Source organism: Oryx dammah, unplaced genomic scaffold (assembly GCF_014754425.2).
Source record: "Oryx dammah isolate SB20612 unplaced genomic scaffold, SCBI_Odam_1.1 HiC_scaffold_28, whole genome shotgun sequence".
NCBI lineage: Eukaryota > Metazoa > Chordata > Mammalia > Artiodactyla > Bovidae > Oryx > Oryx dammah.
In genome coordinates, this window is record NW_024070212.1 from 104,100,071 (window position 1) to 104,112,910 (window position 12,840).

General features: G+C 53.3%; 1 protein-coding gene across 1 annotated transcript in view; it reads left to right on the plus strand.

Annotated features, from left to right (window-relative positions):
• Positions 1-397: 397 nt before the first annotated feature.
• The window catches only part of LOC120856368 (bone morphogenetic protein 8B), a 43,555-nt gene continuing 31,112 nt past the window's right edge, over positions 398-12,840 (plus strand). The window contains exon 1 of the mRNA XM_040231584.1: positions 398-734. Coding sequence (XP_040087518.1) covers positions 398-734 — 337 coding nt within the window. The remainder of the gene's footprint in view (positions 735-12,840) is intronic.

Genomic DNA, 12,840 nt, shown 5'->3' on the forward strand with positions numbered 1-12,840 from the left:
GGGGCGGGACCCGACGGCTCCCAGCTGGACAGAGAGAGGCGGCCGCGGCGCCTCGGAGCCGTACAGACTCGGTCCGCACCTCCCCGAGCCCGACGGCAGCTCTCCCTGAGCCTCTAAGCTGAGCGGCCTCGGCAGCAGCCGGACTGTCGGGCGCAGCGGAACGGACAGACTACCCAACCGTCCCTGATTCCGGGAGGAGCCCCTGCCCGAGGCAGTGCACCCGCAGCCGACGGTCCGGGAGCTCTAGGGACCGCGCCGCGTTCGCGGGCGACCCACGCCCGGTCCCGCCGGCCCCAAGCCAGGCCCGCCGCGCGCCGTCGGGGCGGCCCAGATCCGGGCCCCGATCCGGGCCCCGCTGGGAGCGGATGCGCGCGCGGTGAGGCCGCCGGGTCCCGCCATGGTCGCGCGCCCCGGGCCGCTCTGGCTGCTGGGCCTGGCGCTGTGCGCGCTGAGCGGCGGCGGCGTCCCCGGCCCGCGCCCCTCGCTCGGCTGCCCGCAGCGCCGCCTGGGCCCGCGCGAGCGCCGCGACCTGCAGCGCGAGATCCTGGCGGTGCTCGGGCTGCCCGGGCGGCCCCGGCCCCGCGCGCCCCCCGCCGCCGCCCTGCTGCCGGCGTCCGCGCCGCTCTTCATGCTCGACCTGTACCGCGCCGTGGCCGGCGACGACGACGAGGACGGCGGGGCCCCCGAGCGGCGCCTGGGCCGCGCAGACCTGGTCATGAGCTTCGTCAACATGGGTGAGCGCGGGCCCCGGGCGGGCGGCGGCGACCCCGGGAGACGGCGGGCTGAACGGCCCTACGCGGGCTGAGCGCGAGCGGCAGGGGCGTGCGCGCCACCTCGCGCAGGGGGAGCGCCTGCTGGGGGGCGGGAATCATCTTGTCGTGGACAAGGACCTGCGCGAGGAAAACCTGCCCGGCTCAGGGCAGCGAACTCTTAGGGATGTGGGGGTCGATGAGCTGCTGGACCGACAGGGACGGGGGAGGAATGTGAGTCCCAGAGACGTGTGTCTTCATCTGCCCCCGAACAGCCCCGATGGTAAGATCCTGTAGTGTTAGGTGGACGCAGGTAGTGCCAGGAAGACAGTCTGGTCCTGGAGAGACAGATGAGTAAACAGAGGCTGTGATGCTGTCCCTGTGATAAGGGCAGTATGAAGAGTGGGACAAAGTTCAGCGTGGAAAACCCTGTCACGGCATCAAAGCACCAGAGTTGAGGTGAGGACCCAGATGTCCTGAGCCCACGTTGAGCAGCCTCTTTCCTGGGTCACCTAGGGGTGGGGGCAGGGGAGGGGAAGGCGTGGACTCTGAGCTCAGTGGGGCACAAACTGTGGTCTTGTCACCCTGGGCTCACATCTGGGACTTGGCTTGTCATGGAATGAGTATCCAGCCCCAGTGAATGACCCGATGGGCAGTTTGAACCCCATTTGTTCTCCCCGGCAAAGCCCAGCTTTTCTTCTCTGCAAAAATTATACTCCAAATCATGGAGCCATTTACCCTTGAAGTTCTCAAAGATCACCTTTTCCATAACTAAACTCTCTTTAAACTACATTCATGAACATAGGTCTCCCATCCGCTTTGCTTCCTGCCTGTGGCCAGTGAGGGGCATGGATCTAGGCTGCGGCAGACACCAGGCTAGACCTGGGGACCAAAGCTCAGGCCCAGGTGGGGAGACCCATGGGACCCAGAGCAGGGAGAAGCCCGTTGCCAGGGCCACCAGCCTCCCTTCACCTGTAACCCCCCAGCAACCCTGTTGGCAGACATGATGTTCATCCCCATCTCCCAGATGAGGACAGTGAGGCTCAGAGGGGTGGTGTCTTGCTCAAGACAACGTGACCTCTGTGTGGCTGAGTCGGGACAGGCCCAGGTTCTTTGGCCTTCCATCCCGGGCTCAAGGAGGTGACAGTTCTGTGTCAAGGGGGTAGGCTTTCATGGTGGAAAGAGATGTCAGAGGGGTTTCAGCAGAGGGGCCCAGGGGCCAGAGTGACAGCAGGTTTTATGCATCTTCAGCCATTTGCTTCCTACTGGTAGGGCAAGAAGAGGGGACAATCTGGGAGGCCTGTCCCCTCAAACCAGAGCTGGTGATGGGTTCAAGTGGGAAAATGAGCCACAGGAGGTAGCTGTTAACCTCTGCTGAGAGCTCAGGACTTGGGCTGGTGGGTTCAAGATGCCACCTTTGTGGTTAGAGATGGACAGGGTAGGGAGCTGGGGACAGAGGTGACCATATGTAGAACTGAGGCTGGAGCTCTGTGCTGGGGACAAGCTGCCTCCGGGCACAGGACCAAGAAGAGCTGTGGATACAGCCCCCTGAGAATGCCCCCACGGGAGCCCTCCGTGAGCGAGTCACCACCTAGCCCAGGTCCCTCTTCCCCCAGCAGCCCTCGGGACAAGGGGTACACACCCCTGTGGGAGCTGCTGCTGTGAGTGAGCAGCACCCTGAGCTCAGGAGGACCTGGTTCCCCTCCTGCCTCTGCTGTGTGGTCCTGGGGAAGTCCCTGCCCTCTCTGAGCCTCAGAGCTCTCCTTGTAAAATGAGGTTCCTCATGGTCTGTCCTCAGAGTTGTTGTGAAATAGGTTGATAGAGCAGAAAGTCAGCCCCCTTTTAGGGGGAACCCAGCCCTGGTCAGTGCTGACCCTAGCCTCTCGCAGCTGCTGCTTGGCCTTGGTGTGGATGTGTGGAAATGTCCCACCTGTCTTATAGACACGTGAGACCCAGAAACAGATTTTTAAAGCCATCCAAAGGTGTTCCTCAGTTCAGTTCAGTTCAGTCACTCAGTCGTGTCCGACTCCTTGCGACCCCATGAATCGCAGCACACCAGGCCTCCCTGTCCATCACCAACTCCCGGAGTTCACTCAGACCCACGTCCATCGAGTCAGTGATGCCATCCAGCCATCTCATCGTCCATTGTCCCCTTCTCATCCTGCCTCCAATCCCTCCCAGCATCAGAGTCTTTTCCAATGAGTCAACTCTTCGCATGAGGTGGCCAAAGTACTGGAGTTTCAGCTTTAGCATCATTCCCTCCAAAGAAATCCCAGGGCTGATCTCCTTCAGAATGGACTGGTTGGATCTTCTCGCAGTCCAAGGGATTCTCAAGAGTCTTCTCCAAACACCACAGTTCAAAAGCATCAATTCTTCAGCGCTCAGCCTTCTTCACAGTCCAACTCTCACATCCATCCATGACCACTGGAAAAACCATAGCCTTGACTAGACGGACCTTAGTCGGCAAAGTAATGTCTCTGCTTTTGAATATACTATCTAGGTTGGTCATAACTTTTCTTCCCAGGAGTAAGCGTCTTCTAATTTCATGGCCTCAGTCACCATCTGCAGTGATTTTGGAGCCCCAAAAAACAAAGTCTGACACTGTTTCCACTGTTTCCCCATCTATTTCCCATGAAGTGATGGGACCGGATGCCATGATCTTCGTTTTCTGAATGTTGAGCTTTAAGCCAACTTTTTCACTCTCCATTTTCACTTTCATCAAGAGGCTTTTTAGTTCCTCTTTACTTTCTGCCATAAAGGTGGTGTCATCTGCATATCTGAGGTTATTGATATTTCTCCAGGCAATCTTGATTCCAGCTTGTGCTTCTTCCAGCCCAGCGTTTCTCATGATGTACTCTGCATATAAGTTAGATAAGCAGGGTGACAATATATAGCCTTGATGTACTCCTTTTCCTATTTGGAACCAGTTCCTACCAGTTTTTTTTAATAAAAACGAAGACTTGAAGTACCATAGGCCTATAAATGTAGCAACTTGTGAAGCTGTTTTACCAACCTCATTCCATGGCCTCAGAGAAGTTAAATAACCATCCCAAGGTCACACAGCACATCCATGATGTCATTGAGGCTAAGGATTCTAAATTCCAGTTTCTTCCCACGCCACCTCTGCGTGCTTCCATGGAGATCTAAGACTTCTGATGCTATGGATTAACAAGCCGATCTTTGTTCAGGGGAAGCCTGGTGTGTGGGCAGGTCCAGCCAGCTGTCAGAGGGCCTTCTTTATTCTGATGTACTAATTGCACCTGTAAAACTTCTTCAGTTGAATCAGTTTAACTGGTAATTATGTGGGCTGATGTGGGGATTAGGCAGCTACCAGCGTTGTTTCCTCCTTTGGAGGCCCCGGCCCTGGGTCCCTGAAGGTCGACGGGCCCTGAACCACCCTGGAGTCTAACAGCAGAGTCGCTGTGGTCAGCACCCACGCTGAGGCTCCCACACCTGTGGCCTCCAGCTCCCCTCTGCTGCTGGCCTCACTGGCTCCTGAGAGGCCAGGCCTGGGGCTTGCTGGGCCCTGACCATCAGCAGCACCTGTAGGACCCAGAGGCCTGGGCCTCTCAAAGGCTCCCATCCAGGGGTCAGGCCTCTGTCCAAGCAGACACTTCAGGGGCTTTCTGGAGGTGTGACTGCTGGAGTCTGTGCTGGGGGCCAGGGCTGCGGTCAGAGCTGGGCCCCGCCTGGCCTGCCTGTCAGTCTCTGCCCGTGGACTCTTGGCTCCCTTTGGCCAGGACACAGAGATAGGTAGGTCTGGGACCTCGAGGAGTGGACAGAGCTGGTCCCTGGTGTCTCCTGAGCTCCGGGGAGGAGACCCTGAACTGGGAGGCAGCACCCAGGGTCTTGGCCCTCCCGGGCCCGCCGTGGACTCCTGCATGTCCCTCCCTTATCTGGTCCCTTCTCAGCACACTGCCCACCCCTCCGCCCAGCTCAGGTGTGACTGGCTGGACGCCGAGTGTCTCAGGCTGGCCCGGCCCCTCCAGAGAGAGGCAGGAGAGACACCTCTGGTATTTCTCCTGAATCCTTCCCCACCTCCTGTCCGCAGAGTGGGGGTGCCTACGCTCCAGATCGAGAAACTGAGGCACAAACAGCACTGCAGGCTGACGTGTCGTCAGAACTGAATGGGGCCGTCTTCTCCTTTGTCCTGACCCTTCCCTGAGCTGGGCTCCCTCATTCCCGTGGTCCCGGGCGGCTGAGGAGACGGGTGTGAAGGAGCTGAGCTCTTGGGTTCGGGAGAGGCAGGGCTCCGTGGGAGTGAGGGGCCTGCCCGGGTCCTGTTCAGCCCCTGACCTTGAAGGAGTGACCCCTCACCTCCATGAGCCCCGGGGTCACTTACTTTGCTTCCTTACTACAGAGTTCTTTCATATTTTCCTGACTTCACTCCACAAACGGTCCTGGGGCGCTTGCTCTGTCCCGGGCTCCATTCCAGCTCCTGGAACATAAGAGGGAACGAGACAAAGACCCTCCTTGTGGAGCTGACCTTCCGGTGGGAGAGACACATGCCTGCCCCTCAGCCGCAAGGTGACTGTCAGCTGGTCCACACAGGGACGCCCTCCCTGGGCCTCAGGAGGGGATGGACAGTGTGAGGACGGGCAGGACGGGCTGGCGTTCTGAGCCGGACTCAGAATTTGCCTCTTGACTCCACCTCCTACTCTGGACTCTCCAGTCCGCCTCTCGGAACCTCCGTCTCCTCCTCTGTAAATGGAGATACTCATGGTACCCACCCTGGAGGCTGTTCAGGGACTGTGTGAGCAGACACCCAGTGACGACCACATGCCGAGACCCTCCATGTCTGTCCTTTCATCTCGTCTCACAATTACAGTCGCATCTTTGTTTTAAGAGGCTCAGAGAAGTTAGGTGGTCTTCCCAAGGCCACACAGCAGGTCATCTTCCTGCCTGTGTATCTTCTGCTCTTGTCCTACACAGAAGTGACCTCTCCCCCTGGCCCAGGGCCCATGATTAGGTGCAGTGCATGCTGCTGAGTTGGACTGTATTAAATGTGAGGCTTTGTTGTAAACTAGGACATGATTTTTAAAATATCTTTGTTTTGGGATTTACAAAACTAGTGCATGCTCACTAAAAAGTTTATGCCATATAGATTCATTATAGAATTTCATTACAGAAAATTCAGACCATGTGTCTAGAAATATATCATATGGAAGCCTCTAGTAATCTTCTGTGTACCTCAAAGAGAACCAGTGTCTTAATCCTTTAGCGTAACCCTCCCCACAACCAGCCCTGATTTTTAAAAACTAATTAATTTGGCTGCGTTGGGGCTTAATTGCCTCATGCAGCATCTTTTGTTGCAGTGCTCAGATTCTCTAGCTGTGGCATGAGGGCTCAGCATTTATGGCACACAGGCTTAGTTGCTCCACAGCACGTGGGATCTTTCCAGACCAGCGATCGAGCCTGTGTCTCCGGCAAGGCGTATTCTTAGCCACGACCACCAGGGAAGTCCTTAGGTCTGATTAAAAAAAACAAAAATCAATTTGTGTTAATCTTTTCTAAGATATTTTCTAAGATCTTAAGTGGGATCTAAGCGCCTGCTGGTTGGCCATTTTGTGTTTCACTTAATCAATCCTTTATCTTGAAAGTCGAATATTGGAATGACCACATTATTTCTCTTTTTACCTATCTACATTTCATTTATTTATTTTCATTTCAACTTTGTTGTTGTTCGGTTGCTAAGTCATGTCAGACTCTTTGCAATCCCATGGACTGTGGCATTCCAGGCTTCCTTTTCCTTCACCATCTCCTGGAGTGTGCTCAAACTCGTGTCCTTGGAGTCGGTGATGCCATCCAACCTGCTCATCCTCTGTCGCCTCCTTCTCCTCTTGCCCTCACTCTTTCCAACATCAGGGCCTTTTCTAGTGAGTCGGCTCATCACATCTGGTGGCCAAAGTACTGGAGCTTCAGCTTCAGCATCAGTCCTTCCAACGAATACTCAGGGTTTATTTCTTTTAGGATATTTCAACTTTATTGAAGTATAATTGACATATAAAATTCTAAGTTATTTAAAGTGTACATCAGGATGGTAAAACATCCCCCCCGCATCCAGTTAACACATTTCATCACTTCACATATGTGTCCTTTTTTTGCATATGTGAAAATTTTTAATTTCTACTCTTTTAGCAAATTTCACCTATACAACACAGTATTATCAATTGTAGACACCATATTTTACACTAGATCCTCAGACCTCATTCAGTTTATGACTAAAAGTTTGTACTGTCTTACCAACCTCTCCCTATTTCTCCCATCCCCAGCTCCTGGCACACACTTTTTCTACTCTTTTGACTTTTTTTTTAAACCCGCATATAAGTGATACCATGTCATATATGTCTTTCTCTGGCTTATTTCACTTAGCATAATACTCTCAAGTTTCAATCCATGTTGTTGAAAATGACAGGATTTCCTTTTCTCTCATAGCTGAATAACATTCATATATATGTGTATATATATGCACCCATAGATATTATATTTATATATATGCTGTATCTTTAAAAAATACTTCTCTATTTATTTGGCTGCCCTGGGTCTTAGCTGCAGCGTCTGGGACCCTTTGCTGCATCGTGTGTGCTTCCCCTTAGTGGCACATGCACTTAGTTGCCCCACAGCGTGTGGGGACTTAGTTCCCTGCATTGGAAAGCGGATTCTTTACCACTGAGCTGACAAGTAAGTCCCTGCCATATCTTCTTTGTTCGTCTGTAGATGGACACTGAGGTTGTTTCCGTGTCTTGGCTATTGTGAATAGTGCTGCAACGAACATGAGAGTGCAGATAGCTCTCTTTTCTAAAAAACTGAGCTGTAAGTGACATCATCTATCAGTTTCAGGTGTTCAACATAATGACTCAATATTTGTGTTGAATACATAGTTATACTTTTTTTCACTCCTTAATATTTTATTTCCTTTGGATACATATCCAGAAGTGGGATTGCTGGATCATATGGTAGTTCTATTTTTAATTTTTTTTAGGAACCTCTATATTATTTTCCCGGAGAAGGCGATGGCACCCCACCCCAGTACTCTTGCCTGGAAAATCCCATGGACGGAGGAGCCTGGTGGGCCTCAGTCCATGGGGTTGCTAAGAGTCGGGCACGACTGAGCGACATCACTTTTACTTCTCACTTTCATGCATTGGAGAAGAAAATGGCAACCTACTCCAGTGTTCTTGCCTGGAGAATCCCAGGGACGGGGGAGCCTGGTGGGCTGCCGTCTATGGGGTCGCACAGAGTCGGACCCGACGGAAGTGACTCAGCAGCAGCAGCAGCAGCAGCATACTATTTTCCATAATGGCTTCACCAATTTACATTACCGCAAAGAGTGCACAAGGGTTCCCTTTTCCCTACATTCACTATCTCTTATCTTTTTGACAATAGCCATTCAAAGAGGTGTGAGGTGATATCTCATGGTGGTTTTGGTCCTGTTGGCCATTTGTATATCTTTGGGAAAAGGTCTGTTCAGTTCCTCTGCTCATTTGAAAAACTGGATCGTTTGAGGTTTTTTGCAGTTGCATTGTAGGTGTTCTTTATATGTTTTGGATATTTACCCCTTATCAGATATGTGGTTTGTATGTATTTTCTCCCATTTAGTAGATTGCCTTTTCGTTTTGTTGATGGTTTCCAAGAATTGGAGATGGATTCTTTTCTCCAAAGCCCTACCTGCCACCAGGGTGGTGTGCCCTGTGAATCCCTGATGACTGAGTACTCCTCTCCAGCCCCCATCTTCTCGGTCTTTCCTCACTCTTTTGGGGTAAATGACTACTACTGCCCCTAGGTGACAGACGAGAAGTAGAGTGTCAGAGTCTAAGTGACTGACCCAAGGTCCTGGGTACCCAGATTCAAAGGAGCAGCTATGAGAGCTGGGTCACCGCAGCGAGCAGGGTTGGTCTTGGTAATGGGAGAGCAGAGTTCGGAAGACCAGATTTTAATTCAAGGTCTGCTACTTGAGTTCTGTGAAATTTTGAATAGCTTACTTAAAGTCTTGGCACCTCAATTTCATCATCTTTATTTATTTTTATCTCTTTGGCTGGACCGGGTCTTGTTGCGGCACATGGGACGGTCGACCTCCATTGTAGCACGTGGCCTCTTTAGTTGCAGCATGTGGACTCTCAGCTGTGGCGTGTGGGATCTAGTTCCCTGACCAGGAATTGAACTCTGGCCCTCTGCATTGGGAGCGAGGAGTCTTAGCCACTGGACCTCCAGGGCAGTCCCTCCTCATTCTAAAAATCAGGATAAATAATATCTGTATCATAGTACAATGGGTAAACAAATAGGTTAAGACACTGAAAAACTTAGCAAGTGCTTGAAAAGTGAAGTCAGTCGTGTCCAACTCCTTGCGATCCCATGGACTGTGTAGCCTGCCAGGCTTCTCCATCCATGGGATTTTCCAGGCAAGAACACTGGAATGAATGGGTTGCCACCTCCTTCTCCAAGCAAGTGCTTGGCACCACTCAATAAATGGCAGCCAGAATGGTGAGGAAGACCCTGCTGTGTTTCTGCCCCCATCATTCACTTGAGGACCTGGAGCTGAGTGGTAAGAGCACAGTGCCAGGATCAGATCCCCATTCCACTGTGTACTTTTTAGGGGATGCTATGGTGCTGCCCAGATCTTCTCTCTGGGGCTGAGTCACTCATTGCCCCAGCTGCCTAGAAAGTGGGTGTGTCCCTAGGCATCAATCCACTAGCTTCTTGCTCAAGGTTGGGTACCCTCCCTGGGGTCACCCCACATCCAGTGACAGGCTTATCAGAATATAAGTGCCCAGCCTCACTGCCTCACGGAGGGACAGTTCTGAAGGACCATCAGCCCCAGAGCTCCCCGGGCAGCCGGAGTCACTTGGCCCTTTTGTGATTGCATCACCTGTGCCCGCTCCTGCTCCCTGCATTCCCTACAAGAACCCTCTCCATTAAACCTTCCCACTCAGTCTGTTGCCCAGGAAGTCTGACCTAGGATATATTTATATGATTTTTAATGCATATACTTATTTATGGCTGCACCGGGTCTTCGTTGCAGCGCTGGCTTTCTCGCGATGCGGTGAGCGGAAGTTAGTCTCTAGTTGCAGTGTGCGGGCTTCTTCTTGCGGTGGCTTCTCTTGTGGTCGAACACGGACTCCAGGTACAAGCGCTCAATAGTTGTGGCACGTGGGCTTAGTTGCCCCTTGGCATGTGCGATCTTCCCAGACCAGGGTTCAAAACCGTGTCCCCTGCTTGGGCAGGTGGATTCTTAACCACTGGACCACCAGGGAAGTCCCCTATTTATTTGATTTTTGTGTCAGTTATTTACTGCTCTGTGCCTCCGATTCCTCATCTGTAATATAGCCTTCCTAGGATGGCTGTGAGCGTTAAATGACTTACTCTACATAAAGGGCTGAAACAGTGCCTGGTAAATGCTCAGTAAATGTTAGCTCAGTTTGTTTGTTTGGTTGGTTTTAGCCCCAGTAAGTCCAGCTGGTAGTGACAAAACCTAAAGTAAAGCACAATTATTTTCTTTGCTGGCTCTGTTCCCCGAGCAGCAGCCATTCCTCCAGAACAGTCTAGGGCTCCAAGTACAGGAAGGGTTCCGGGGAAGCCAAAGGCTGTAAGACCCAGGTATGGAGAAAGTTGGATGCTTCAGCCTGTGGTCATTCCCTCACAAAAACTCCTGGGAACCCAGTGTGTGTTCTAGCCCTCCCTGGTTATCTTGGTGTCCACTGCAAAGCAGAGTTGAGTCCAAGGTCTGCTCATTACAGGGGGAAAGATAGGCCCACAGACAGTCCAATATAAATGATCATCAAGTGGAAGAAATGGCCATTTCCCCGCTCAAATGTGAGCATGAAGGCTTAGTGCTGCAGAAGAGAGACCAGATCCCTCTCTCATTAATGGGAGATGAGCAAGGCCAGAAGACGGGGAGGAATAGCCTCTTGGCTGAGGGACAGGAAAGTCTTGGGAGGAGGTGGAGTTATGCTGAACCTTGAAAGAAGGGTAGAATTTAGTTCGAAGAGGGTGAGAGGAGAAGGTGAAGAAGCAGAGGGGAGACATGGAGGTCTGTTCTTGGAACTGTAGTTCCTTACGTGAAAACCCACTCATGGCTCCTCTTGCTTGAGGTCCTTCTGTGTATTTCTTTTGCCAGCTTGGTACTCAACACTCAGCTCTAGTCCGGTGCCACCCGACGGCGTTCCCTTGACACGTCCTTGACCTGCCGAGGCCTTAGATGAGGGGAAGGGAAGCAGACTTTGCAGACAGACACACCTAGGTCCCATCCCACCTTGGGAGTTCTGGGTGTGGTCTTGGGCAGATTGGCCACCTTCTCTGATCTTCCGTGTTCTCAGCTCTGAAATGCAGTGAATAATGCTTCTTTCTCAGGGTTGCTGTGGTTGCCAGCCTCCAACATGGCTCTCAAAGAACCCTGCCTCCTGGTTTTCACATCCTCATCCCCCCCTGCCCCCGCCACGGGGCAGAACTGGTCGGTGTGACAATAGGGATGCTGTGTCACTTTCAAGGTTAGGTTATAAAAGACTGCAGCTTCCATCCTGGGCCCTATGTGTGCCCTGCACCCCTGACCCCCAAGTGAGCTCATCCTGAGGGAAGATCATGTCGTGTGAGGTCCACAGTGCGAGGCTGCTACCCTCAGCCCCAAGCGTGAGCTGAGGATCTGTTCGTCCCAGTCAGGTCTCCAGGGACCTCAGCCCCACCCGACAGCTTGCCTGTCACCTCGTGAGAGACCCTGAGCTAGCGCCACCCAGCTAAGCTCCTGGATTCCTGACCTTCAGAAATAGTAAGTGAAATAGTAAGTGCTGGTTGTTCTCAGCTGCTACGTTTGGGGTGATTTGTTACACAGCAATAGCTAACTAACACAGTTAAGTAACGATGAACAAAAACGCCCAGGGTGCCCCCACCTCTGCCACCCTGCCAATAAACCATGAACAATCTGAAAGCAGGGACCAGACTGGCTCTCATGCCTTCCCCCAAGCTGTCCCCCCACCCCTGTGTGGCCAGCTCTCAGGGCAGACTGGTGATGCTGAGGGAAAGTGGAAGCAGTGGGAGGCAGGGAGCACTGAGAACCAGGAGAAGGAGACAGAGTGGGGCCAGCCTCCCCGTCTGTATGGATCACGCTCCCCACCCAGGACCCGAGTCCCCACAGGGCCCTGCCTGGAGGACCGTGGCCTCCGCAAGTTGCTCTCAGGCACCTGTTGATGGAAGAACCTTGTGAACAGGTGACCCCCCCCATCCCAGTATCACCACCAGAGCAAGTCCAAGTCCACTCATTTCACACAGGCTTCAAGTCTGCAATTCCACATGAAAGACCCCTAACCAGACACCTGACGCCCGGCGATCCTCTGCCCCCTTGGGCCTCAGTTTCCTCATCTATGCAGGGTGGCCCCGAAGGCCTTTCCAGCTCCCATCAAAGAACGTGCCCCCTGCTCTCCCCCACCCCGGGGGTGAGGCAGGCTCGGGGAGGGAGTGCACGGCCAGTCCTCACAGGCACGCACTCCCCGCGGGACAGAGGGCATGTGTCGCCATGGCCCCCCTTCAGGAAAGCCCCACAGTTCGGGTCTTTCCTGGGTTGGCCTGGAGGAGCCGCACCCTCCTTGCTCACATCTCCTGGGATCTATTTTTGGCCGTGGCGGGCTTAATGTGGTGTGGCGGGCGGGTGCCCCTTTTAATTTGGTCTCTGAATCCGGCTGAGGTCTCAATGGTAATTATGAGCATGGAGCCATTTATGGAAACAGGCCCTGAAAAAGTCAGTAATGAGAACTGACTAAAAATGCCCCAGAATGAAGCAGCGCTGAGATTCCTGGGTGGGAGGGAACACTTCAGGAGGCAGAACCTGGAGGTGATGGAGTCCGCGGCTCCCCCGGGACCTGGGGCTGCGCAGACTGGGTCTTGTCTTAGGTCTGAGGGGCCCCTTGGCCTCGTTACTGGTGGGACCAGCCAGACAGGCCCAGCCTGTCCGCCTCCGGGGCCCCGGGGGAGCCTGTCCTCCTTGTCAGGCTGTGAACAGAGGCGAGTCCCGCAGCAAACAGAGAACATGGGTGGCTTCAGATGGAGGCCCGAGGTGACCTGGAAGCCACTCCCAGACCAGCAGGACCTCCCAGTTCAGGGGCTC